The sequence below is a fragment of the Anolis sagrei genome, chromosome 11 (assembly GCF_037176765.1).
Source record: "Anolis sagrei isolate rAnoSag1 chromosome 11, rAnoSag1.mat, whole genome shotgun sequence".
Lineage (NCBI taxonomy): Eukaryota > Metazoa > Chordata > Lepidosauria > Squamata > Dactyloidae > Anolis > Anolis sagrei.
In genome coordinates, this window is record NC_090031.1 from 30,218,392 (window position 1) to 30,246,365 (window position 27,974).

General features: G+C 43.3%; 1 protein-coding gene across 2 annotated transcripts; it reads left to right on the forward strand.

Moving 5' to 3' along the window:
- Positions 1 to 153: 153 nt before the first annotated feature.
- On the forward strand, positions 154 to 27,974 carry PPM1D (protein phosphatase, Mg2+/Mn2+ dependent 1D). 2 transcript variants are annotated; one of them, XM_060756805.2, is made up of 7 exons: positions 154 to 585; positions 4,713 to 4,941; positions 6,707 to 6,831; positions 13,731 to 13,921; positions 15,770 to 16,006; positions 23,746 to 24,259; positions 27,519 to 27,974. In XM_060756805.2, exons 1-7 carry the CDS (start codon positions 219 to 221, stop codon positions 27,560 to 27,562), a joined length of 1,707 nt encoding a protein of 568 aa, XP_060612788.2. In that variant the 5' UTR covers positions 154 to 218; the 3' UTR covers positions 27,563 to 27,974. The 2 variants fall into 2 exon arrangements, with proteins under 2 accessions (XP_060612788.2, XP_060612787.2); XM_060756804.2 differs by lacking the exon at positions 27,519 to 27,974 and having other exon boundaries at positions 155 to 585; positions 23,746 to 24,452.

Sequence of the window (27,974 nt, forward strand, 5' to 3'; positions counted from 1 at the left end):
TGCTGCTGCTCCTAGCCCCGCCTCCCTCGGAATGGAACGTTGGCCTCGCCAGCGTTCCATCCCGGATTGTGGTCGGTTCCGCGCCTGCGCAGAGGGGGCGGGCCCAGTCCCGGTGATTGATGGATGGAAGGAGGGAGGGGGCGTCCTCCTTGCGCGCGTGGAAGGTTGGGCTGCGCCGCGTTCCGTCGGCGATTGTGCCCTGTCCGCGGCGGCGGCGCATGCGCAGGAGGGTCTCCCCATCCCCTCACAACAATACGCGGATGGCGTCCGGGGCGGAGTGCGCGCTGCGGGTGAGCCTCTTCTCCGACCAAGGCGGGCGCAAGTACATGGAGGACGTCACCCACATCCTGGTGGAGCCTGAGAAGGAGGCTGTGGCAATGGAGGCGGAGGCCAAGGCCCGCTCGGTGGCCTTCTTCGCGGTGTGCGACGGGCACGGCGGGCGGGAGGCGGCCCTCTTCGCCCGGGAGCACCTCTGGGCCTTCATCAAGAAGCAGAAGGGATTCCGCTCCGCCGAGCCCCGCGCCGTCTGCGCCGCCCTCCGAAAGGGGTTCCTCGCCTGCCACCGCGCCATGTGGAAGCAGCTCCGTGAGTAGGCCCCGCATGATGGGAGTCCGAGTAGGAGCAGGGGGGGCCATTCCTGTCAACCCCAGAGTGCATCTGCACCTCCATCAGGGCTTTCCCCCTCTCCCCAACCCATTCTCCTCCTCACAAAGCTTATCTGCATATTGGGGATGATGGGAGTTGTAGTAGGAGCATGGGGACCCATTCCTGTCAATCCCAGGGTGCATTTGCACCTGAATCAGGGGTTCCCTCCCACTTCCTAAACCCCTCTCCTCCCCAGAAAGCTCTCCCTAAGCTATTCCCCTCCTCACAAAGCTTATATGCATATTGGGGATGATGGGAGTTGTAGTAGGAACAGGGGGACCCATTCCTGTCAAGCCCAGGGTGCATCTGCACATCCATCAGGGCTTCCCTCCCTCTCCCTAAGCCATTCCCCTTCTCACAAAGCTCTTCTGCATATTGGGGATGATGGGAGTTGTAGTAGGAGCATGGGAACCCATTCCTGCCAAGCCTAGGGGGCATCTGCATCTCCATCAGGGCTTCCCTCCCTCTCCATAAGCTATTCCCCTTCTCACAAAGCTTATCTGCATATTGGGGATGATGGGAGTTGTAGTAGGAGCTTGGGGAGCCATTCCTGCCAAGCCCAAGGTGCATCTGCGCCTCCATCAGGGCTGCCCTCCCTCTCCCGAAACTCCTTTCCTACCCAGAAAGCTCTCCCTAAGCTAGTCCCCTCCTCACAAAGCTCTTCTGCATATTGGGGATGATGGGAGTTGTAGTAGGAGCATGGGGACCCATTCCTATCAATCCCAGGGTGCATCTGCACATCCATCAGGGCTTACCTCCCTCTCCCTAAGCCATTCCCCTTCTCACAAAGCTCTTCTGCATATTGGGGATGATGGGAGTTGTAGTAGGAGCATGGGAACCCATTCCTGCCAAGCCTAGGGGGCATCTGCATCTCCATCAGGGCTTCCCTCCCTCTCCCTAAGCCATTCCCTTCCTCACAAAGCTTATCTGCATATTGGGGATGATGGGAGTTGTAGTAGGAACATGGGGACCCATTCCTGTCAAGCCTAGGGTGCATCTGCGCCTCCATCAGGGCTTCCCTCCCTCTCCCTAAGCCATTCCCCTCCTCACAAAGCTTATCTGCATATTGGGGATGATGGGAGTCGTAGTAGGAGCATGTGCACAAGAATCAGGCATTTCCCCCTCTCTCTAAGCTCCTCTCTTCCTCACACAGCTCTTCTGCATATTGGGGATGATGGGAGTTGCAGTGGGTGCATGGGAAGCTGACCCACCCAAGCCCAGGGTGCATCAGCACTTGACTCAGTGCTTTCCCCCTCTCTATCTCACAAAGCTCTTCTGCCGATTGGGAATGATGGGAGTTGCAATAGGAGCTTGGGAACCAATTCCTTCCAAGCTCAGGGTGCATCAGCACCTCAATCAATGCTTTGCCCCCCTCCCTAAGCCCCTCCCCACAAAACTCTTCTGCTGATTGGGGATGATGAGAGTTGTAGTGGGAGCAGGGGAAGCCATAGCTACCAAGCCATAATCCCCAACCTGTGTTGGAGATTATGGGAGTTGTAGTCCAGCACTTTTAGGGAAGCCCCTTCAACATCACTCTATGAAATCCACATGATCTGCTTTGAACTGGATTATATGGCAGTGTAGACTAAGATAATCCAGTTAAAATAATAATAATAATAATAATAATAATAATAATAATAATAAATATTATTTTGGTAAAATTATATTTTAATAATATATATAATAATATATAACATGAAATCCAGCATGTATATCTGATTTGCTGTGACATACTGTGTTTTTGTGTCAGTAAAATAATAATAATAATAATAATAATAATAATAATAATAATAATGTGGATTTTCTGCTTTGATAATCTGGATTATCTGGTAGTGTAGAAGGGGCCCAAGCTGTCAGAAAGGAATGGCAAATATCTAAACCAGTTGTATATGCTTGCCTTAATAAACTGGGCTGTGGCACAACTGGTTAGTAGCCAGCTGCATTAAAACACTACATGAGTTCAAAGCCAGCTCGGGTCGGAGTGAGCTCCCAACCATTAATAGTCTAGCTTGCTGTTGACCTATGCAGCCTGAAAGACAGTTGCATCTGTCAAGTAAGAAATTTAGGTACAGCTTTATGCAGGGAGGCTAATTTAACTAATTTACGACACCATAAAAACCTTCCAGCAGCGTGCATAAGACTGAGGAAGTACTCGATCAAAGACTCTGTCACAAGTGGACGGTGAAGCGACAGCTCCCCCTGTGGCCAGAATCGAGCATATCTTCATGAAGCCGGAAAGCTGGCGTGTTAAATTGCCTCTGTATCTGTCTATATATGCTGTATGTTTAATGGCACTGAATGTCTGCCATGTATATGTGCATTGTAATCCGCCCTGAGTCCCCTGCAGGGTGAGAAGGGTGGAATATAAATACGGTCAATAAATAAATAAATATGCTGCTGCTGTGAAGCTTTTGCAGCAATCTTGAAATACCGATCTTGCGTAAAACGTCAGGACTGGCCGAACTGGTGCCGCAACGAAATCCCATAATTATTTCCTTGGGTGCATTTACACCCAAGTGTAAATTAGTGCAGCTTGACGCCACTTGCACTGCCATGGCTTCGTGCTGTAGAATCAGAGGGCATATAGTTTTCATATAGTTTTCATTTACCTATAACTTTTCCTTCCAAAAAGTGCTGCAGCCTCACCAAACTATAAATCCCAGGATAATATAGCATTGAGCCCAAAACACTTGTCAAGTCACCTTCCAGTTCTGCCTGACTGTTCAAAGTCTGAGCAATGCACAACATGCAGTACTGCAGTTATCTAGTATATGCTTTCAATGTCTATTTATCTCTATTTATTAGGTGGGTATTAGGAATGATGCTGGAAAAAAAGAAATAATTATTTAAAATATTGTAATATGGATAATTCTCACTCACCTTAAGTGAACAGGCTGCTTTGGGTCCTGATGTCAAGAAGAAATAATAATAATAATAATAATAATAATAATAATAATAATCTTTATTTATACCCCACCACCATCACCCCAAGGGGACTCAAGGCGGCTTACATGTGGCCAAGCCCAACAACACATCAGTAAAACAACAAAGCAGTAAGTAAATAAAGCAATACAATTAATATAACTCACATATAAACAGTAACACACAAAAATTTAAAAACCTTAAGGCCAGGCCATATGTAATAGTTTAACATAATAATAATAATAATAATAATAATAATAATAATAATCTATATAAATAAAAATGTAATGTTCGTTTGTGGGATTAACAGAACTCAAAAACCACTGGATGAATTGACACAATACACCTAACAGTCCAACGAGTGTTCATCACCCTAAAACACAACACCCCACCCCTACCCCGCATAATGGACTTAAACCCCCCCAAAATACACCATATATACATATACACATACACTCATATACATATACGAATGAACACATATATACACATGTATATATATACAAAAGCACACATAAATATACACGGACATACATATACATACACACATATATACATATACACATTAACACACACAAATATACACATGCACACATACACACATATATACATATACACATGCACACAAATATAAATATACACATACATGCATCTATATACACAATATACATATATACACATAGAAACACACAAATATACACCCGCACATATATACACCCACATATATATACACACACACACATGTATACACATATACACAAATATATACACACATATAAATACATATATGCAGACTGGGCCACAGCAGCGCGTGGCAGGGGACAGCTAATAATAATAATAATAATAATAATAATAATAATAATAATAATAATAGCATACAGATCTCATTTGCTGTGACATACTGTGTTTTTGTGTCAGTAAAATAGTAATAATAATAATAATAATAATAATAATAATAATATCATCTTTTGGGCAAAAGAGATCTCGTACCTTCTGTGAGAATGAGAATCATAGAATCCTAGAGGGCCACCCAGACAAATGCCCTGCCATGCAGGAAGGCACAATCAAAGCCCTCCTGACAGATGGCCATCCGTCCTCTACTTAAAAGCCTTCAGTGTTCACATCTTTCTCTCGCTCCTCTGCAGCTGAGTGGCCGAAGACGATGAGCGGCCTTCCGAGCACGTCAGGGACAACAGCCAGTGTGGTCATCATCCGGGGCTCCAAGATGTACGTGGCGCACGTGGGCGACTCCGGCGTGGTGCTCGGTGTCCAGGATGACCCCAAAGACGACTTTGTCCGGGCCGTGGAGGTGACGCAGGACCACAAGCCAGAGCTCCCCAAGGAGCGGCAACGGATTGAAGGCCTCGGGGGCAGGTACGCAGCCAAAACACCATATTTTAGTAATATTAGACCTTGACATTTGGAAGTTGTAATTGCTGGGATTGATAGTTCGCCTACAATAAAAAAATAAAACAACATATAATTTAAAAGCACGTAGTTAAAACGTATCAATTGAAGAAATATTTACAATCATGCCGTCCAAAAACATATACCAGGAACCATCCCAATTGTCATTGTATTGTTCATTATTGTACTGGAACATCGATTGTTGCACTAGGAATCACTGTGCAAATGCTTGGTCCCATTATTATTATTATTATTATTATTGTTGGTCTTGTTTTTAGACCAAATGCTTGATGCCATCATCATCATTATTATTATTATTATTATTGGTCTTGTTTTTAGACCAAATGCTTGATCCCATTATTATTATTATTATTATTATTATTATTGGTCTTGTTTTTAGACCAAATGCTTGATCCCATTATTATTATTATTATTATTATTATTATTATTATTATTGGTCTTGTTTTTAGACCAAATGCTTGATCCCATTATTATTATTATTATTATTATTATTATTATTATTGGTCTTGTTTTTAGACCAAATGCTTGATCCCATTATTATTATTATTATTATTATTATTATTATTATTATTGGTCTTGTTTTTAGACCAAATGCTTGGTCCCATTATTATTATTATTATTATTATTATTATTATTGGTCATGTTTTTAGACCAAATGCTTGGTCCCATTATTATTATTATTATTATTGGTCATGTTTTTAGACCAAATGCTTGGTCCCATTATTATTTCTATTATTACCATTGGTCTTGTTTTTACCTATGTGTTTTCACCGTGTTGTACCCTGCTTCAATCTTTGAGGAGAGGCGGATAACAAATAAAATATATTATTATTAATATTGGTTTGTTGTGAGTTTTCTGGGCTGTCTGGTCATGTTCCAGAAGCATGCTCTCCTGACGTTTTGCCTGCATCTATGGCAGGCATCCTCAATGGTTGTGAGGTCTCCCAACCTCTGAGGATGCCTGCCATAGATGCAGTCAAAACGTCAGGAGAACATGCTTCTGGAACATGGCCAGACAGCCCAGAAAACTCACAAAAAACAGTGATTCTAGCCATTAAAGCCTTTGACAATATGTTAATATTATTGTTATTATTTATTTATTTACTACGTTTATGTGCCGCCCATCTCACCCCAAAGGGAACTCAGAGCACCTTACAAGATATATATGCATACAATACATTATATTATTAGCTTAGTACAATATCAGTATTATATATTACTATATTGTACTATACCATTATATTGTACTATTATTAGTAATATTGCATGTAATAATAAAATATATAATTATAATATATTATTATTAATGGTATATTGTATTACATTATAATATTATAAATATATGTATATACAATATATTATATTACATTATATTACATTACATTACATTATATTATTAGCCTAGCACTCTTCACTCTGGCCCAGATCAGCAGTTGGTGCTGTGAGGAGGGGTCTCCAATGGATGACATATTATTAGTAGTATCATTAGTATTTTTAAAAAGTGAACGTCCAAGTTGTACAGGATTCTTCACCAGGGCGGAAATTTATCCTAGCCTGAGAAGGGACTCTTAAAACCTCCTTAGATAAAACATTTTGCAGTCCAGTTTGGTAAGAGGATTTTTTTCCCTGTCTTTTTAATAGAATGCATTTGTTTCCTCCCTCCCTTCCGCTTTTCCCACGTGTTTTGGCTTCCCTTCCCGGTCCCTTCTAGCGTGATCAACAAATCCGGCGTGAATCGGGTCGTGTGGAAGAGGCCTTGCCTGACGCATAATGGCCCTGTGAGGCGGAGCACCGTCATGGACCAGATCCCTTTCCTGGCAGTTGCACGTGCCCTTGGTAAGTGTAACAATGGAAGTTGGGGAGAGACACCTCTAGATTTTGTAGTCTGAATCAGACCCAAAACCCTCTTTATTTGTTATCCATCTCTCCTCAAAGATTGAAGCAGAGTACAACACTGCGTTTTTCAGTGTTTTTATGAGTAATGGTCACCCATTGGCCCAACAGGTGTATTGTGTCCAAATTTAGTGTGAATTCGTTCAGTGGCTTTTGAGTTAAGTTAATCCCACAAACAAACATTACATTTTTATTTATATAGATACTAGCCATCCCCTGCCAGGCGTTGCTGTGGCACAGTCTAGTGATCTGGAAAATAAAGTAATGAGAAAGTGTTGGTTTCTAATATATGTAATGTCTTTCTGCTTGTGGCTAAACAGTATTTCTTGTTGTTTCTTTGTCAGTGTTGATGTGGAGAGTGTCTGGTTTGCCTTCTCTGGAACACGCAACATAGAATTGTCCTTCTTTAGGGGTCCCTTTCACATCTATGATACTATATCTGTATGTGTGTGAATCATATCTGTATCTATATCTATGGCTGGATGGCTCTTTTGTCAGGAGTGTTTTGATGATGTTTTCTTGCCCTGGTGAAGGGAGTTGGACTGGATGGCCTTAAGTCATGGGGGCTCTGTGTGGGACATTTGGCTCATTTCTGTCGTTGGTGGGGTTCATAATGCTCTTTGATTGTAGGCGAACTATAAATCTCAGTAACTACAACTCCTAAATGTCAAGATCTATTTCCCCCCAAACTCCATCTGTGTTCATATTTGGGCATAAAGAATATCCGTGCCAAGTTTGGTTCAGATCCATCCTTGTTTGAGTCCACACTGCTCTCTGGATGTAGCAGAACTACAACTCCCAAACTCAAGGCCAATGCCCATCAATGCTCATGTTGGTCATGGGAGTCCTGTGTGCCACTTTTGGTTCAATTCCATCCTTGGTGGAGTTCAGAATGCTCTTTGATTGTAGGTGAACTATAAATCCCAGCAACTACAACTCCCAAATGACAAAATCATTTTTTTGAGTGATGGTCACTCCTTGGGTTAGTAGGTGTCTTGCAGCCAAATTTGGCGTCAATTCATCCAGTGGTTTTTGAGTTATGTTAATTCTACAAACGAACATTACATTTTTATTTATATAGATATATGTTTGTGTGTGTGTGTGTATATATATATATAATTTATTTATTTTACTATTTTATCTATTTGTGTGTGTATATATATATATATTTATATATAAACATATTTTATTATTTTATTTATTTATTTTACTATTTTATTTATTTGTGTGTGTGTGTGTATGTGTGTGTATATATTTAAACTGGATATAACTCATATAAAATCAGAGTTTGGAAGTGAATGAAACTGATATTTGTATCTATGCCTCGCTCAACAAGTATATGTGTTCCCTAGGTGGGAATAACATGGAAAGATTAGGGATGGGAACCTAGATCACAAAAGAAGGACAATTCGACAGGTTTGCCATTTGAGTCAGATCCGCAAAATGAAATAGCTCTTGGTGTGTCTGCACTGTAACATTAATGCACTTTGGCACCACTTTCACGGCCATGTCTTAATCTATTGAGTCCTTGAACTTGTTGGGACACAGGGCACAGAATATTAATAGGCAATTGCCATTTGGATACTATATATATATAATTTACAGTATTGATATTCCGCCCTTCTCACCCCGCAGGGGACTCAGGGCGGATCACAATGCACATATACATGGCAAACAATCAATGCCGTAGACACACAACATATATAGACAGACACACAGGGGCTATTTAACTTTCCAGCTTCATAAGGGTATGCTTTTGAATTCCGTCCACCGGGGGAGCTGTTGCTTCACTGTCCACTTGTGACACCGATGGAGTACTTCCTCATTCTTTTGCACGCTGCTGGAGAGTTTTATGGCGTCGTAAATTAGCGGTACATAAATTTCCTACTTGAAAGAAGCAACTGTCTTTAGTGCTGCAAAGGTCGACAGCAAGCTAGACAAATGGTTGGGAGCTTACGAGATTCAACGGAAGGAGGAGTGGAGGCTTGTGCCCATGCGGTTGGCCTCAACTGAGCTTGGTTTGGAAACCATTGTCAGAAATGTATGCAGCAAAAAATATTGCTCCCCCTTGCATCCTATTGTAAGGAAACGAAAGCCAGATGGAGACGAGCAGATGGTTTGTGTTTTAATTATACAGTGCTGAGTTCAATTAGCCCTTCCTTCCCACGAACGAGAGAATTTCCTCTGGCACCGGCTTTGCAGTCCCATATTCTGCTTCATGAATATTTTGTGCCACTCTCCAATATTTTCACTTTTGGACTCAAGTTGCTGGGATTTATAGTACACCTACAATCAAAGAGCATTCTGAACTCCACCAATGATGGATTTGAACCAAACTTGACACACAAAACTCCCATGACCAACAGAAAATACTGGAAGGGTTTGGTGGGCATTGACCTTGAGTTTTGGGAGTTGTAGTTCTCTTACATGCATTGTGCACTCAAACAATGATGGATCTGGACCATCATTGTTTGGCATGGATACTCAATATGCTCAATTGTGAACACTGGTAGATTTTGGGGAAAATAGACTGACATTTGGGAGTTGTAGTTGCTGGGATTTATAGTTCACTTATGATCAAAGAGCATTCTGAACTCCACCAACGTTAAGATTTGGGCCAAACTTCCCATACAGAGCTCCCATGACCAACAGAAAATACTGGAAGGGTTTGGTGGGCATTGACTTTGAGTTTTGGGAGTTGTAGTTCACTTACATCCAGAGAGCATTGTGCACTCAAACAATGATGGATCTGGACCAAACTTGGCACGAATACTCAATATGCTCAAATGTGAACACTGGTAGATTTTGGAGGAAAATAGACTTTGACATTTGGGAGTTGTAGTTGCTGGGATTTATAGTTCACCTATCAAAGAGCATTCTGAACTCCAGTGATAGAATCAGGCCAAACTTCCCACACAGAACCTGCATGATCAATAGAAAATATTGTGAGTCGCCTTCGGGCTGAGAACAGCGGTATATAAGTAAAGTAAATAAATAAATAATAAATAAATAAAATACTGGAAGGGTTTGGTGGGCATTGACTTTGAGTTTTGGGAGTTGTAGTTCACTTACATCCAGAGAGCATTGTGCACTCAAACAATGATGGATCTGGACCAAACTTGGCACGAATACTCAATATGCCCAAATGTGAACACTGGTGGAGTTTAGGGGAAAATAGATCTTGATATTTGGGAGTTGTAGTTTCTGGGTTTTATAGTTCATCTATAATCAAAGAGCATTCTGAACCCCAGCAACGTTAAGAGTTGGGCGAAGCTTCCCACACAGAAACTCCCTGACCAACATAAAATACTGGGTTCCTGCAAGTTTTTTGGGCTGTATACCAGAAGCATTCACTCCTGAGGTTTCACCTGCATCTATGGCAGGCATCCTCAGAGGATGGCTTCCATAGATGCAGGCAAAACTTCAGGAGAGAATGCTTCTGGAATATGCCCATACAGCCCAAAAAACTTGCAGCAACACAGTGATTCCGGCCAAGTTTGGTCCAGATCCATCATTGTTTGAGTGCACAGTGTTCTCTGGATGTAAGTGAACTACAACTCCCAAAACTCAAGGTCAATGTCTACCAAATCCTTTCAGTATTTTCTCTTGGTCATGGGAGTTCTGTGTGCCAAGATTGGTTCAATTCATTGGTGGAGGTCAGAATGCGCTTTGATTGTAGGTGAACTATAAATCCTAGCAACTACAACTCCCAAACGACAAAATCAGCCCCCCTTCAATCTCTTCCAGTATTTTCTATTGGTCATGGGAGTCCTATGTGCCAAGTTTGGTTTGATGCCATCATTGGTAATGTTCAGAATGCTCTTTGATTGTAGGTGAACTATAAATCCCAGCAACTATAACTCCCAAATGATAAAATCAGCCCCCCTCCAATCCCTTCCAGTATTTTCTATTGGTCATGGGAGTCCTATGTGCCAAGTTTGGTTCAATGCCATCATTGGTAAAGTTCAGAATGTTATTTGATTGTAGGTAAACTATAACTCCCAGCAACTACAACTCCCAAATGTCAATGTCTCTTTTCTCCAAACTCCACCAGTGTTCACATTTGGGCATGTTGAGTATTTGTGCCAAGTTTGGTCTAGATCCATCATTGAGTCCACAGTGCTCTCTGGATATAGGTAAACTACAACTCTCAAACACAAGGTCAATGCCCACCAAACCCTTCCAGTATTTTCTATTGGTCATGGGAGTCCTATGTGCCAGGTTTGGTTCAATGCCATCGTTGATAAAGTTCAGAATGCTCTTTGGTTGTAGGTGAACTATAAATTCCAGCAACTACAACTCCCAAACGACAAAATCAATCCCTCCCCCAACTCCACCAGTATTCAAATGTTGATATATTGGGTATTTGTGCCAAATATGGTCCACTAAATGAATATACATCCTGCATATCGGATATTTACATTACAATTCATAGCAGGAGCAAAATTACAGTAATGGAGTAGTAATGAAAACAATATTATGATTGTAGGTCAACACAAACATTAAGATGTTCAAAAACACTGGTTTAGACGCAGCCACAGTGACATTCAATTTGCAAAGGAGGCGGATATTTAGATTTTGGATTTTTTTTCTCCAAAAGATTTGGGAGTTTCCAAGTTTTGAAATTTCCAGAAATTCGATCACTTACTGAAAATGAGATATTTCCCCATCCCCGGCACAGTTTCGGCCTTATTACCTGTTGTTTGCTTTGGTTGGCACTTAGTGCCACTTACCTGGGTTATAATGACCCAGCAGCAGCTGCTTCCGTGAAGCGGCCGCCTCAATCTTGTTGCTCTTCTGGCCTTCCTGTGCTAATTGGCAGATGGGCCGAGTGGCCCTCGGCTGCCGTAGCCTTTTACATTTTTTAATTAGGGATTTTAATGGAAGCGCAGGCTTTTCTCCAGCCTCTTGTCTGCTGCAGCGGAGGTGAATTAGCTCTTGAACCAGGATTGAGAGAGGGCTGTTTTTCTCCTTTCGCTCTAGTAAAAAGGAGTAATTGATTTGAATTGCTCCTTTCCGTCTTGCGAGAATGTGGTTGTTTCAGGGGCAGCTAATGACCTGAATTATCTCTTTTTATCTATCTATCTATCTATCTATCTATCTATCTATCTATCTATCTATCTATCTATCTATCTATCTATCTATCTATCTATCTTCCTATCTATCTTCCTATCTATCTTCCTATCTATCTATCTATCTATCTATCTATCTATCTATCTATCTATCTATCTATCTTCCTATCTATTTTCCTATCTATCTATCTTATCTATCTATCTATCTATCTATCTATCTATCTATCTATCTATCTAAACAAACAAACAAACAAACAAACAAAAAAATATAATTATAATATATTAGTAGTAGTATTATATTGTATTACATTATCTATATAAATAAAAATGTAATGTTCGTTTGTGGTATTCACAGAACTCAAAAACCACTGGACAAATTGACACTAAATTTGGACACAAGACACTTAACAACCCAATGTATGTCCTTCACTCAAAAAAAATATGATTTTATCATTTGGGAGTTGTAGTTGCTGGGATTTATAGCTCACCTACAATCAAAGAGCATTCTGAACCCCACCAACGATGGAACTGAACCAAACTTGGCACACAGTTCTCCCATGACCAATAGAAAATGCTGGAAGGGTTTGGTGAGCATTGACCTTAAGTTTGGGAGTTGTAGTTCACCTACATCCAGAGATCACTGTGGACTCAAAACAATGATGGATCTGGACCAAACTCTACACGAATACTCAATATGCCCAAATGTGAACACTGGTGGAGTTTAGGGAAAATAGAGTCTTGACATTCGGGAGTTGTAGTTGCTGGGATTTATAGTTCACCTACAATCAAAGAGCATTCTGAACCCAACCAATGATAGAATTGAACCAAACTTGGCACACAGTTCTCCCATGACCAACAGAAAATACTGGAAGGGTTTGGTGGGCAGGGTCCTTTGGTTTTGGAGTTGTAGTTCACCTACATCCAGAGATCACTGTGGACTCAAACAATGATGGATCTGGACCAAACTCTACAAGAATACTCAATATGCCCAAATGTGAATACTGGTGGAGTTTGGGGAAAATAGAGTCTTGACATTCGGGAGTTGTAGTTGCTGGGATTTGTAGTTCACCTACAATCACAGAGCATTCTGAACCCCGCCAACGGTAGAATTGGGCCAAACCTCCCACACAGAACCCCCATGTGGGCCACAGCAATGCATGGCAGGGGACAGCTAGTAGCTTTATAAACAAGTACTTTGGTATCCTTACAGATGTCCCGGTCCTCAAACACTCTCTGCTTCATTTGGAAAAATGCTGCACTCGCAGAGCTCAGGCAGTGTTGTATTTTGGTGTCAGTGTTGACTGTTGTGGAGTGGTGGCTGCCAAGGGAGCGGAAATGGTCAACATTTTCTAATGTTACACCATTAAGTTGTGTTTTTGGTATTGGAGAGGGGTTGGCTTGTGACTTTGAGCACTTTGGTTTTCTCGATGTTCAATGACAGGCTCAGCTTCTCGTATGCTTCTGCGAAGGTGTTTAGAGTGGCTTGTAGGTCTTCTTCTGAATGTGCACAGACGACGTTGTCATCAGCATATTGGGGCTCTATAACAGATGTTGTTGTAACCTTGGTTTTGGCTTTCAGTGTGCTGAGGGTAAATAGCTTGCCATACACACATACATACAAAGAGAGAGATGGATTTTTTTTTTCATAACCAAAGACAATTGTGTACCAGTCATACTGCATTTGGGGATGATAACTTCCACCACTTTTCAAGGAAGACATCTCTCTGCCTCTTGGAGTTTTGCCCTGACATCTTGCCTTTCCCAACCCAGGTGACCTATGGAGCTACGACTTCTACAGCGGCGAATTCATCGTGTCTCCTGAGCCGGACACGAGCGTCCACACGCTGGATCCCCAAAAGCACAAATACATCATTCTGGGCAGCGATGGGCTGTGGAACATGATCTCTCCCCAGGAAGCCATTTCCATGTGTCAGGACCATGAAGAGAAGAAGTATTTTATGGTGAGCCTGAGCTGAGTTGGAACGGGACCGAAAGCATGTGTTGATCTTGATATTTCTGTATACAGGTAGTCCTCAAGTTGTGAACAAGATAGTTCTGTTGGGTTGTTCTTAAGTTGAATTTGTTTGTAAGTCAGAACAAGTACATTTTAAATGTAACTCAAGTCAGAAATACCGTGTGTGTGTGTGCGTATTTATTTACGACATTTATATGCCGCCCTTCTCACCCTGAAGGGGACTCAGAGCAGCTTACAAGTAAAAAGTAAATACAATATATTATATTGTTATCATAGCACAATATTAATATTATATATTATATTGTACTTACTATAACTTTATCTGGTAATATTATTAGTAATATTACATTTAATATAAAATATATAATTATAATATTTTATTATTATTAGTAGTAGTATATTGTATTACATTATAATCTTACCTATATATATATATATATATATATATATACACATACACACACACACACACACACACACACACACACACATACATACATACAATATATTATATTATATTATTAGTGCAGGAGACAAGATGGAACTGCCTTCCTGGCCTCTCTTTTCACTCTGATCTCAGAGCAGCGGTTGGTGCTGGGGGGGGGGGGTGTCTCCCAACTGATGACACAGGAGGCAAGATGGAACTGCCTTCATGGCATACATATATATATACACACACACACACGCACGCACCAACCACTGCTTTGAGAGCAGAATGAAGAAAGGGGCTAGCAAGGCAGCTCCATCTTGTCTCCTGCACTGTGCTTATAATATAATGGATTTCCTTTCCCAAGCTGTAGATTTCTCTCACTTCCTGTTGCTTAACTACGAGTCGTTTGCAAGTCAGATGATTGTAAGTGAGGGGCTGCCTGTATAGCAGCATTTCTCAACCTGGGGGCCGCGACCCTTGGGGGGGTTGTGAGGGGATGTCAGAGGGGTCGCGAAAGACCATCAGAAAACACAGTAAATGGGAAGTTTGGCCCAATTCTATTATTGCTGGGGCTCAGAATGCTCTTTGATTGTAGGTGAACTATTTTTTTTTTTGTCGTGTCAGGAGCGACCTGCGAAACTGCAAGTCGCTTCTGGTGTGATATATATATATAGGTTAACTATAAACCCCAGCAACTCCCAAATGTCAAGGTCTGATTTCCCCAAACTCCACCAGTGTTCACATTTGGGCATATTGAGTATTCATGCCAAGTTTGGTCCAGAACCATCATTGTTTGAGACCACAGTGTTCTCTGGATGTAGGTAAACTACAACTCCAAAACTCAAGGTCAGTGCCCACCAAACCCTTCCTGTATTTTCTCTTGGTCATGGGAGTTCTGTGTGCCAAGTTTGGTTCAATTCCATCATTGGTGGAGTTCAGAATGCTCTTTGATTGTAGGTGAACTATAAATCCCAGTTACTACAACTCCTGAATGACAAAATCAATCCCTCACAATCCCACCAATATTCAGATTTGGACGTATTGGGTATTTGTGCCAAATTTGGTCCAGTGAATGAAAATACATCCTGCATATCAGGTATTTACATGACGATTCACAACAGTAGCACAATTACAGTTGTGAAATGGCACCAAAAATATTGTTATGGTTGAGAGAGTTGACTTTGTCTTCCTCTGAGGCTGAAAGAGTGGGGCTTGGTTGGGGGTCACCACCACATGAGGAACTGCATTAATGGGTCACGGCATTAGGAAGGTTGAGTAACACTGCTGTATAGGGTGGTGAATTAAGACTATGTGTAGGCTTTCTTTAAGCTTCCACTGTTCGTCATGGAGTGTTGGCATATACAGGATGTTAACTGTCCTCCTCTTTCCCCCTCCTTACCAAAGGGAGAGCACCAACAGTCTTTGGCCAAAATGCTGGTGAACCGAGCCCTGGGCCGGTGGAGGCAGCGCATGCTTCGGGCGGACAACACCAGCGCCATCGTGATCAGCATGTCTTCGGGGCGGAGCTGCTGCACAGACCTGGAAAGCGAGGAGAAGCTGTGCTTCAACTTGGCAGAGGGCCCTTCCTACAGCAGCCTCGAAATGTGGACTTCGTCGCAGTGCTCCACTCTGCCAGTCAAGGTAAGAGAAGCAAGTGGAAATGAGTATCTGTGTTGCATTGAAGTGTATCCATGTCAAAAGAGAACCTGGCAAAATGGCACTACCTAAAAGAATCCCACCCCTTGGGTGTCTGTGGAGGAGAACAGACAACTCCGCATCTGTATGCTTGTCCACTATGCCCTGCCTCATGTACGGACAACTCCGCATCTGTATGTTTGCCCACTATACCCTGCCTCATGTACACACAACTCTGCATCTGTATGCTTGTCCACTATGCCCTGCCTCATGTACACACAACTCTGCATCTGTATGTTTGCCCTCTATACCCTGCCTCATGTACAGACAACTCCGCACCTGTATGCTTGTCCACTATGCCCTGCCTCATGTACAGACAACTCCGCACCTGTATGCTTGTCCACTATGCCCTGCCTCATGTACGGACAACTCCGCACCTGTATGCTTGTCCACTATGCCTTGCCTCATGTACGGACAACTCTGCATCTGCATGCTTGTCCACTGTGCCCTGCCTCATGTACACACAACTCTGCATCTGTATGCTTGTCCACTATGCCCTGCCTCATGTACACACAACTCTGCATCTGTATGCTTGTCCACTATGCCCTGCCTCATGTACAGCAAACTCTGCATCTGTATGTTTGCCCTCTATACCCTGCCTCATGTACAGACAACTCTGCATCTGTATGCTTGTCCACTATGCCCTGCCTCATGTACACACAACTCTGCATCTGTATGCTTGTCCACTATACCCTGCCTCATGTACACACAACTCTGCATCTGTATGCTTGTCCACTATGCCCTGCCTCATGTACAGCAAACTCTGCATCTGTATGTTTGCCCTCTATACCCTGCCTCATGTACAGACAACTCTGCATCTGTATGCTTGTCCACTATGCCCTGCCTCATGTACAGACAACTCCGCGTCTGTATGCTTGTCCACTATGCCCTGCCTCATGTACAGACAACCATCTTTATTAATGACTTAGATGAAAGGTTAGAGGGCACCAAATTGGGAGGGATAGCCAATACTCCAAAGGACAGGAGCAGAATTCCAAACGATCTTAACAGGTTAGACAGATGATGGGCCAAAACTAACAAAATGAAGTTCAACAGGGACAAATGCAAGATACTCCACTTAGGCAGAAAAAATGAAATGCAAAGAGACAGAATGGGGGACGCCTGGCCCGAGAGCAGGACATGTGAAAAAGATCTTGGGGTCCTCGTGGGGAGGAAGTTAAACATGAGCCAACAATGTGATGTGGCGGCAAAAAAAGCCAATGGGATTTTGTCCTGCATCAATAGGAGCCTAGTGTCTAGATCCAGGGAAGTCATGCTCCCCATGCTCTATTCTGCCTTGGTTAGACCACACCTGAAATATTGTGTCCAATTCTGGGCACCACAATTGAAGGGAGATGTTGACAGGCTGGAATGTGTCCAGAGGAGGGTGACTAAAATGATCAAGGGTCTGGAGAACAAGCCCTATGAGGAGTGGCTTAAGGAGCTGGGCATGTTTAGCCTGGAGAAGAGAAGGCTGCAAGGAGATATGATAGCCATGTATAAATATGTGAGAGGAAGTCCTAGGGAGGAGGGAGCAAACTTGTTTTCTGATGCCTTGGAGACTAGTACGCAATGGAACAATGGCTTCAAAATACAAGAAAGGAGATTTTATGTGAACGTCAGGTAGAACTTCCTGACTGTGAGAGCTGTTCAGCAGTGGAACTCTCTTCCCCGGAGTGTGGTGGAGGCTCCTTCTTTGGAAGCTTTTAAACAGAGGCTGGACGGCCATCTGTCGGGGGTGCTTTGAATGCAATTTTCCTGCTTCTTGGCAGAATGGGGTTGGACTGGGTGGCCCACGAGGTCTCTTCCAACTCTTGATTCTATGAACTAGGTTTCCATAACACAAGCAAACAAATACATAGTAGCAACAGCCTTCACACTGGAGCTTTCTCACACTGAGGTTTACCTCATATTCCTCAGACGACACCAGCTTTGGCCCACTAACTCTAACACTGTGGTTCTCAACCTTTCTAACAGTGACTCCTAAATATGGTTCCTCATGTTGTGGTGACCCCCAACCATAAAATTTTCGTTGCTCCTTTATAATCGTAACTTTGCTACTGTTATGAATTGTAACGTAAATATCTGATATGCAGGATGTGTTGTTTGGGGGAGTATGGAAAACAGATGATGGGATTTGCAGTACCTACAACCGATTCAGCTCTGACTTCCACAGACCACGGAGACCTCCACACAGAACTCCCATGGCAAACAAAAAATACTGGAGGGGTTTGGGAGGAACTGACAGTGATTTAGAGGAGATGTAGTTCCCCTACATCTGAATAGCATTGTGAACCCAAACAACTATGGATCTGGACCAAACATGGCACGAATACTCAATATGCCCAAATTTGAACACTGGTGGAGTTTGGGGAAAATAGACCCTGGCATTTGGGAGTTGCAGTTGCTTTGATGTATAGTTACCATGCCATTAAAGAGCATTTTGAACTTCACCAACAACTGAATTGAACTAAACTTGGCATACAGAATTCCCATGACCAAAAGAAAATGTTGCAGAGGTTTGGGGCCAAAGGAGGCAGCCTCGCGACCCTCCGAAATAGCCAAATGACCCCCCTGGGGGTCGCGACCCCCAGGTTGAGAACCACTGCTCTAACCGGCTTCGGCCTACTCACTCTCTCCTCAAGACGACACTAGCATTTTCCTGTTTCTTGGAACTTGATGGCCCTCGAGGTCTCTTCCAACTCTAGGATTCTATGAACTAGGTTTCCATAACACAAACAAACAAATGCATAGTAGCTTTACATGCAGCAGCTGTCACACTGGAGCTTTCTCACACGAGGCTTCTCTCACACTGAGGTTTACCTCACACTCCTCAGGACGACACCAGCTTTGGCCCACTGACTCTTACAGGCTTCGACCTGCTCACTCTCTCCTCAAGACGACACTAGCTTTTTCCTGCTTCTTGGCAGAATGGGGTTGGACTGGATGGCCCATGAGGTCTCTTCCAACTCTTTGATTCTATGAACTAAGTTTCCATAACATGATTCTATAATTCTGTGCACCTTGGAGTATTGGGTGGAGATGAGCCCTTCTTGCGCCATGTCCCACAGCATCCAAGGTTCAAAAGAAGACAACTTCTCTCCAGGTCTCAAAGGGAATTGTGAGCTCCATAATGGTTGCCTTCTTCTAATCTTCGTCCAGGAGGGCTGTTTTGGTCTCCTCAGAAGTCACCAGATGTGGGGAAGAGGGGGCTTGGTGAGCGCTGGGTGTTGCAGTCCATTTGATCTCCTTGAGTAACGCAGTGCTCTCTGTCCTCAACAGAGAACCTGGCTGTGTAGAAGGAGAGGCCAGAGGGGACGAGGCAAGACCAGGGGCAGATGGAGGTGGGGCCTGGGATCGGTCAGAGGTGCGATCCAGAGGCAGGACCCAGGACTTTGCTTCAGAGGAGAATAAATGTCATAGTAGCAACACAGCTTGAGTTCCTTTGTGCATTTTTTGGGTGCGGATGCTTTGGGTGGATGGGGAGGGGAAGATGGATGAATTGAGAGGTGGACATGGCTGAGGTGTACACAAAAGAATGAAGGTTGCTGAGAAGGTGGGAGAAGATGGGCATCTCTGGATCTCCCAATTGGGGGAATTGGGTGCTTGGTCCTATGGAAACGAAGGGCTTTGGGGTCAAGAATAATAACATGGAGTTGCATTGAATCACCTAGAAAATGCCAGTAGTTTTTGGTACTTTGGAGTATGGAGTAGACAATATGGGGTGTCATGGAAGTACAAAGCACTTCCCATACCTTGGGGATGTAACTTGGGATGTAACTAGAGTGTGGACTACCGTGGCCAAGTCTGACTTGAGTCTGCTCACTCTCTCCTCAAGATGACAGTCAGACTTGGTCACAGTAGTCCACATTCTAGTTACATCCCAGATAGACTACTGCAACGCGCTCTACGTAGGGCTACCTTTGAAGACTGTTTGTATGGGGGGGGGTAGATTGCTCACCACAGCACACAGGGAGCATATAGCCCCCTCCCTCCTGACCTTCCGCAAGAGAATTAAAACGTGGTTTTGTGACCAAGCCTTTAGAGAACTTGCGCAATAGAATTGGAACAATTTGCAATGACCATTGGAATGGCCCAGATTACACTCATGGATTATGTGTTTAACTCTGGATGTATTGTTTTGAAATGTTTTAATTGTTTTTAATGTACTTTTGAATTCCATTTTAACACTTATTTAAGTGTACATTGTGTTTTAGGGCATCAAACTATTCCCTGCAAGTAAAACCACCTTGAGTCCCCCCTGGGGTGAGAAAGCGGGGTAGAAATGTCGTAAATAAATAATAATAAATAATAGGTTGTTGGAGGGACAATAAATGAAACCACTGATACTGGTTTTATTTATTTATTTACGACATTTATATGCCACCCCGTCTCACCCCGAAGGGGACTCAGAGCGGCTTACAAGATATATATACACACAATATATTATATTATTAACATAGTCCAATATCAGTATTATATATTACTGTATTGTACTATACCATTATCTTATAATATTATTAGTAATATGATATGTAATATAAAATATATAATTACAATATCATATTATTAGTTCCATGGATTCAGGGTCTAAAAGAGTACTGTTTACAAACTTTATAAATAGCAGGTCAAAAACCACAGGAATGGCGCTCAGAAACCACCAACTAGGTTTTCAATAAGTCTAGGAAATGGAAACGTCATTGCGCTCGGCAGGGGGTTCCTCACCACCGAAACCAAATTTAGTAAATACCTCTAGGATATTCTAGTTCTCAGGGGTTCTGGTCCTAAGCATTAAAGGATAGAACCAAAACTTATGGATCAGGTCTGGAAACCCACTGTAGATCAGTTTGACTGCATTGTGGTGGCGCCATGTCCTCCTTATACTCAAAACGTCTGTCAAGAGCCTATCCTCCCTTCTTTTAAAGGCTAGCAGAAGGTATTTTATTTCCCTCACATGAATCATAAGGTAACTTTAAATATAATAGATTGATTGGATTCAATGTACACTTATAATAATAATAATAATAATAATAATAAATTATTTATTTATTTATTTATATAAATTTATATATAAATTTATATATAAATATATAAATATATATATATAAATTTATTTATATAAATAAATAATTATTATTATTATTTTTATTTTCTGAACAAGAAAAAATCCTTTCATTCCTCTGAAGGTAATTGTGCAACAAACTTGAGCATCTAATCACTTTATAAAGGGTAGAAAACAAGTACAGTGGTCCCTCGCTACTTTGCAATTCGTTTATCGCAGACCCGCTGTTTTCCGGGTTTTTCTTAAAGAATTTAAGCAGCAAGGGAACACTGAGTGGAAGATAGAGAGAGGCACCTTGTTGCCGCCTGGGCCTCTTGCCCTCCGGGGTGAGTCTTCTTCTCTTCTCGCCCTCTTTACCTTCCTCTTCCTCCTCCTCGTTGCCGCTTGGGCCCCACAATTGAGGAAGCAGCGGAGGCATCACAGGGCCCTGCTACTAAGGAGGCTGACCAAGTCCTGAACCAGTCTTTGGCCGCTGTAACGGACTGGATGAGAGTGAACAAATTGAAACTAAATCCAGACAAGACAGAGGTCCTCCTGGTCAGTTGTAAGGCCGAACAGGGCATAGGGTTACAGCCTGTGCTTGACGGGGTTACACTCTCCCTGAAGACGCAGGTTTGCACCTTGGGAGTGATCCTGGACCCATCGCTGAGCCTGGAACCCCAGGTCTCGGCGGTGGCCAGGGGAGCTTTTGCACAGTTAAAGCTTGTGCGCCAGCTCCGCCCTTGGGAAGTCCGACTTGGCCACGGTGGTCCATGATCTGGTTACATCCCATATAGACTGCTGCAACACTCTCTATGTGGGGCTGCCTCTGAAGACTGCCCGGAAGCTGCAATTAGTCCAACGCTTGGCAGCCAGGTTGCTCATGGAAGTGGGGTACAGGGAGCGCACAACTCCCTTGTTGCACCAGCTCCACTGGCTGCCAATTAGCTTCCGAGCACAATTCAAGCCTACAAAACCCTATATGGTCCCGGCCTAGTTTTCCTGTCCAAACATATTCTCCCCTATTTTTTATTTTTATTTTTTGTCATGTCAGGAGTTGTTCCTGTTGTGAGAGAACTGGCCGTCTGCAAGGACGTTGCCCAGGGGACGCCCGGATGATTTTTGATGTTTTTATCATCCTTGTGGGAGGCTTCTCTCATGTCCCCGCATGAGGAGCTGGAGCTGATAGAGGGAGCTCATCCGCCTCTCCCCGGATTCGAACCTGCGACCTGTCGGTCTTCAATTCTGCCGGCACAGGGCTTTAACCCACTGTGCCACCGGGGGCTCCATTCTCCCCTACGAACCATCAAGATCTTCTGGAGGGGCCCTGCTCTTGGTCCCACCACCCTCGCAGTTGCGTCTGGTGGGAACGAGAAACAGGGCCTTCTCTGTGGTGGCCCCACGGCTATGGAAATTTATCCCGAATGAAATTAGATCTGCCCCCTCCCTCCTGACCTTTAGGAAGCTAGTGAAATCATGGCTATGGAACGAGGCATTCCCAGAATTATGACTGAGACCAAAGTTATTGACCACAAGATGCAGACTTCCTTGTCGCCACCTGGGCCTTTTGCCACCGCTTTGGGCCCCGTGATTGAGGAGGTGGCGGAGGTGTCGTGGAGTCAAAGCGGTGTCAAGAAGCTCAGGTGGCGACGAGGAGGAGGAAGAGGAAGGTAAAGAGAGCGAGGAGGAAAGCGGAGGGGGCATCCCTACTTTACGGAATTTCACTTATTGTGGGTGATCCTGGAACGTAACACCCGCGATAAGTGAGGGACCAGGCTCCACCAGCGTTCACATTTGGGCATATTGAGTATTCTTGTAGAGTTTGGTCCAGATCCATCATTGTTTGAGTCCACAATGATCTTTGGATGTAGGTGAACTACAACTCCAAAACCAAAGGACACTGCCCACTAAACCCTTCCAGTATTTTCTGTTGGTCATGGGACAACTGTGCGCCAAGTTTGGTTCACTTCCATCATTGCTAAGGTTCAGAATGCTTTTTGATTGTGGGTGTACTATAAATCCCAGTAACTACAACTCCCAAATGACAAAATCGTTTTTTTGAGTGAAGGACATACATTGTATTGGTAGGTGTCCTGTGTCCAAATTTGGTGCCAATTCCCCCAGTGGTTTTGAGTTCTGTTAATCCCACAAACGAACATTACATTTTTATTTATATAGATTATTAGTGATATTACACATAATATAAGTATATGATAATATATTATTATTAGTAGTAGTAGTATTGGTAGTGTATTGCGTTACATTATAATATTATAAATATTTGAGTTCCGTTAATCCCACAAACGAACATTACATTTTCATTTATATAATAATTAGTAATATTACACGTAATAAAAATATATAATAATATATTAGTAGTAGTATTAGTAGTATATTGCATTACATTATAATATTATAAATATTTGAGATCTGTTAATCCCACAAACGAACATTACATTTTTATTTATATAGATTATTAGTAATTTTACACGTAATATAAATATATAATAATAATAATAATATATTATTAGTAGTATTAATATTATATAGCATTACATTATAATATTATAAATATTCTTTTCTTCTTGTTCTCTGCCTTGTCCGGAAAGGGTTGATTTTCTTATCTCTTCTTTCCAATCCCCAGGCTGTAGAAGAGGATCTGTTGCCGCGCCTGAGTTCCCCCGAGACTGTCCCTTTACTCCCACAGAGCAGCACTGTATTGAGCAATGGCTCTGAACCCCCGTCTGAGGATGTCGCCAAAGGCAGCTTGACGTCGCCGGCACCGTCTCCGAAGGATGCAGCACCGCAGGAGGCGACCCCCAGCAAGGCCCTGGGGCTGAGGGTACAGAAGTCCTGTCGCGGGAGCTCGCCGAGCGCCCTCTCTCCGCCCAATTCAGGGAGGGCGGACCCAGACCCCAAGGCCTTCAAGGCATCTCCAAACGACGGCTCAAAGGCCCACGAGTCGGAGCACGCGCCGACGGCCGCAAACTTCAAACGGACTTTGGAAGAATCCAATTCGGGGCCGGTGATCAAGAAGCCAAGGTGGGGTCCAGCCAGAAACGCAGGGGCCCAGACTGAAAGCCTATCTGCGCCACCGCAGCACAAAACCCCCAACAAGCTGGCCATGCGCCGCAGCCTCCGGAGACAGAAGAAACTAGGCAAGCCATTGTTTCCGCAGCCCAGGAAAGCCTTGTGTGTGTGCTGAAGGATACCCCTGGGGCTTACTTGGTGCGGACCCTTTGGACACTGCGACAGGGATTTCTTACTGCCCACCTTTTTATTTTTTTAATGTAGAAACCTTGGTATACAGATAGCTTTATCCCGACCTTGTACTCTCACTTGTAATATAACTGTGAATTTTTGTAGGCGTTCGTTAGGATTGTAAAAAGGAACAAGCGTGTAAATGTATATTCCTTCATACAAATGTAGTGTCCCCACTGAACCTTCATTAATTGTGACAACAGGGCTAAAAAACAAAACAAAACACATTTTTATTGGGACAGTGCATTTGTGTGTGTGTGTGTGTGATGAGAAAAAGGTGGCTGCTTGAGTACAAAAGGGCAAGAGGCCATTATAAACGATAATATAATCCAGGCATCCTCAAACTGCAGCCCTCCAGCTGTTTGGGCCTTCAACTCCCAGAATTCCTGACAATTGAACGAGCTTATTAGGATTTCTGGGAGTAGGAGGGTCGCAGTTTGAGGATGCCCGTTTTATATAAAAACCATAGGAACGTTTTTCATGGATATACTATAGTCATAGAGCATTCAATGTACAAACAAAGCTTGTCGAAATTCAAAATATGCTACACAATTACAGTGTTACCATGCTAATTCGCAGTTCGCTTTCGGCAGATTTGCTGTTTTGCGGGTTTTGAAAATATTAATATAAAATATTAATATAAAATATTTACATCCAGTGGAGGCCAGGGACCCCGGAAGTGTGGCAGCCTGAGGCACGGCAGAGAAGGCCTGCCTCCCTGGCCTCCACAGAACCCGGAAATCCGGTGGCATGAGGTGCGGCAGGGAAGGCCTGCCTCCCTGGCCGCCATAGACTCCGGAAGTGCGGTGGCCTGAGGTGCAGCGGGAAGGCCTGCCTCCCTGGACTCCACATACCCCGGAAGTCCAGTGGCCTGAGGAGCGGCGGGAAGGCCTGCCTCCCTGGCCTCCACAGACCCCGGATGTGCGGTGGCCTGAGGAGCGGCAGGGAAGGCCTGCCTCCCTGGCCTCCACAGACCCTGGAAGTGCGGTGGCCTGAGGAGCGGCAGGGAAGGCCTGCCTCCCTGGCCTCCACAGACCCTGGAAGTGCGGTGGCCTGAGGTGCGAGGGGGAAGGCCTGCCTCCCTGGACTCCACAGACCCTGGAAGTGCGGTGGCCTGAGGAGAGGCAGGGAAGGCCTGCCTCCCTGGCCTCCACAGACCCTGGAAGTGCGGTGGCCTGAGGAGCGGCAGGGAAGGCCTGCCTCCCTGGCCTCCACAGACCCTGGAAGTGCGGTGGCCTGAGGAGCGGCAGGGAAGGCCTGCCTCCCTGGCCTCCACAGACCCTGGAAGTGCGGTGGCCTGAGGAGCGGCAGGGAAGGCCTGCCTCCCTGGCCTCCACAGACCCTGGAAGTGCGGTGGTCTGAGGTGCGAGGGGGAAGGCCTGCCTCCCTGGCCTCCACAGACCCTGGAAGTGCGGTGGCCTGAGCAGCGGCAGGGAAGGCCTGCCTCCCTGGCCTCCACAGACCCTGGAAGTGCGGTGGTCTGAGGTGCGAGGGGGAAGGCCTGCCTCCCAGACATCCACAGACCCCCCTGCATGGCTCCGGAGGCTCTGCAGAGGCCAGGGAGGCAGGCAGGCGCCCTTGGGATGGGCCGGGAGGCAGGTAAGGAAGTGCAGGTAAGGAAATAATATATCAGTTCTTGTGGGTTTTTTCGGGCTATATGGCCATGTTCTAGAGGCATTTCTCCTGACGTTTCGCCTGCATCTATGGCAAGTATCCTCAGAGGTCTGAGGATGCTTGCCAAAGATGCAGGCGAAACGTCAGGGGAAATGCCTCTAGAACATGGCCATATAGCCCGAAAAAACCCACAAGAACTGAGTGATTCCGGCCATGAAAGCCTTCGACGAAATAATATATATTTATTTATTATTCATTTATTTACCACACTTTCATTCTGCCCTTTTCAGCCCTAAGGCGACTCAGGGTGGCATACAGACTGGTGACATTAGATGCCGAACACAGATAAATAATCATATAAAACGAATTAAATCACATAATAAAATTCATAATAAAACAGTTTAAAAATCAGTGACTTCCGGGTTAAAATCCTTGTCCATTTGCATCGTTAAGCAGTATAAATATTAAAATTAATATGGGGTCCCAACTTCGTGGATTTTCACTTATCGGGGTTGGTGTGGAACGGAACCCCCGCCATAAGTGAGGGAACGCTGTATTCAAAATACAAGTATCTTAACACAAAATCTTCCTTACATAGCAAAGGCAAATGATTCCTGAAGCAGAATCCAAAGAAATATGATCAATGTATTACAAACAAACATACTCATAGAAGGCATTTCTCTTATATTATTTATAATATTATAAATTTATAATATTATAATGTAATGCAATATAATACTACTAATAATATGATATTATATATTTATATTACATGTAATATTACTAATATTACAGTATAATGGGATAGTACAATATAGTAATATTTAATACTGATATTGCACTATGTTAATAATATAATATATTTGTGTGTATATAATATATATATATATATATATATATATATGTAGGCCTGGGCAATCCATGGTTCTAAAGTACTTACAAAACTAAAGTTCTGGTGGTGAAAATTTCAGAACTCTAACAAAACTTTCAAAATTTAATTATTATTCCATTATTGGCGATGTTTACGAGAGAACCAATTAGGAACTGCCATTTATAATGAAATTTTGAGAGTTTTGTTAGAGTTTTGAAATTTTCACCACCAGAACTTTAGTTTTGTAAGTACTTTAGAACCATGCATTGCCCAGGGCTAGCTATATATATCTCACAACCTCTGAGGATGCTTACCATAGATGCAGGTGAAACGTCAGGAGAGAATGCTTCTAGGAAATGGCCATATGGCCCAAAAAACCTACAACAACCCATGAAAAACATTCTTAATGGTTTATATTATTGGATTATATGATTGTTTATAGAGGCCTCTTGCCCTTGTACTTTGGGGAATCCTTTCTCTGTATTGCTTGAGTACAAAAGTCATGGATTGGCATACAATTCCATGTGATGACCTCACAACTTTTAAAGAAAAGTAAATTATTAAACAGAATGGGAGATAATGTATTTTCGTAGTACTTAATACGGTTCTGTTTGGAGTGTGGCCCTGTTAGAGTCTATAATCCTAAGTCTATTTTCTTTCTTAACTTTTAGATTTCTGTACTCAGAAAGGAAAACGTACACCGAAGAGATGTTGAGTCTCCTTCGCTCAGCAAAATGCTTGTTTCTGTATTTTTAATTCAGATCCTATGCAGTAATTATGATTGCATTTTTTTATTGGTTGAAGGACCAATACTTTAGCTACAGAAATCCCTCTATCAAGTCTGGGGAGATTTTTTTTAAAATAGTGATATGTTTAGAAATGCTCCACAGTCCAGCAAAAGATGATGCTCTGAATCCCTTACTCGGGGTCCTCCCATCGCTTCAGTCTCCCTGTTGTGTTGTATGAGGACGATGGAGGTTCTGGTCCACCATCTGGAGGACGCCAAGCTAAGAAAGGCAGCTGTTGATGTGACTCTTTCCATCATGGGTTTTGGGGAATATTTTATAGTTTTCCTTACATATGTGGATTATGTATTCTTATCATAAAATAAAGTACGCAAAAAGTTG

What these genes read in the sequence shown, in the direction of transcription:
- PPM1D (XM_060756804.2), top strand. Translation starts at nt 219, where the DNA reads ATGCGCAGGAGGGTCTCCCCATCCCCTCACAACAATACGCGGATGGCG. An exon ending in GGCAGTTGCACGTGCCCTTG is followed by an intron (nt 6,832 to 13,730) that starts GTAAGTGTAACA and finishes TTCCCAACCCAG; the next exon opens with GTGACCTATGGAGCTACGAC. An exon ending in GCTCCACTCTGCCAGTCAAG is followed by an intron (nt 16,007 to 23,745) that starts GTAAGAGAAGCA and finishes TCCAATCCCCAG; the next exon opens with GCTGTAGAAGAGGATCTGTT.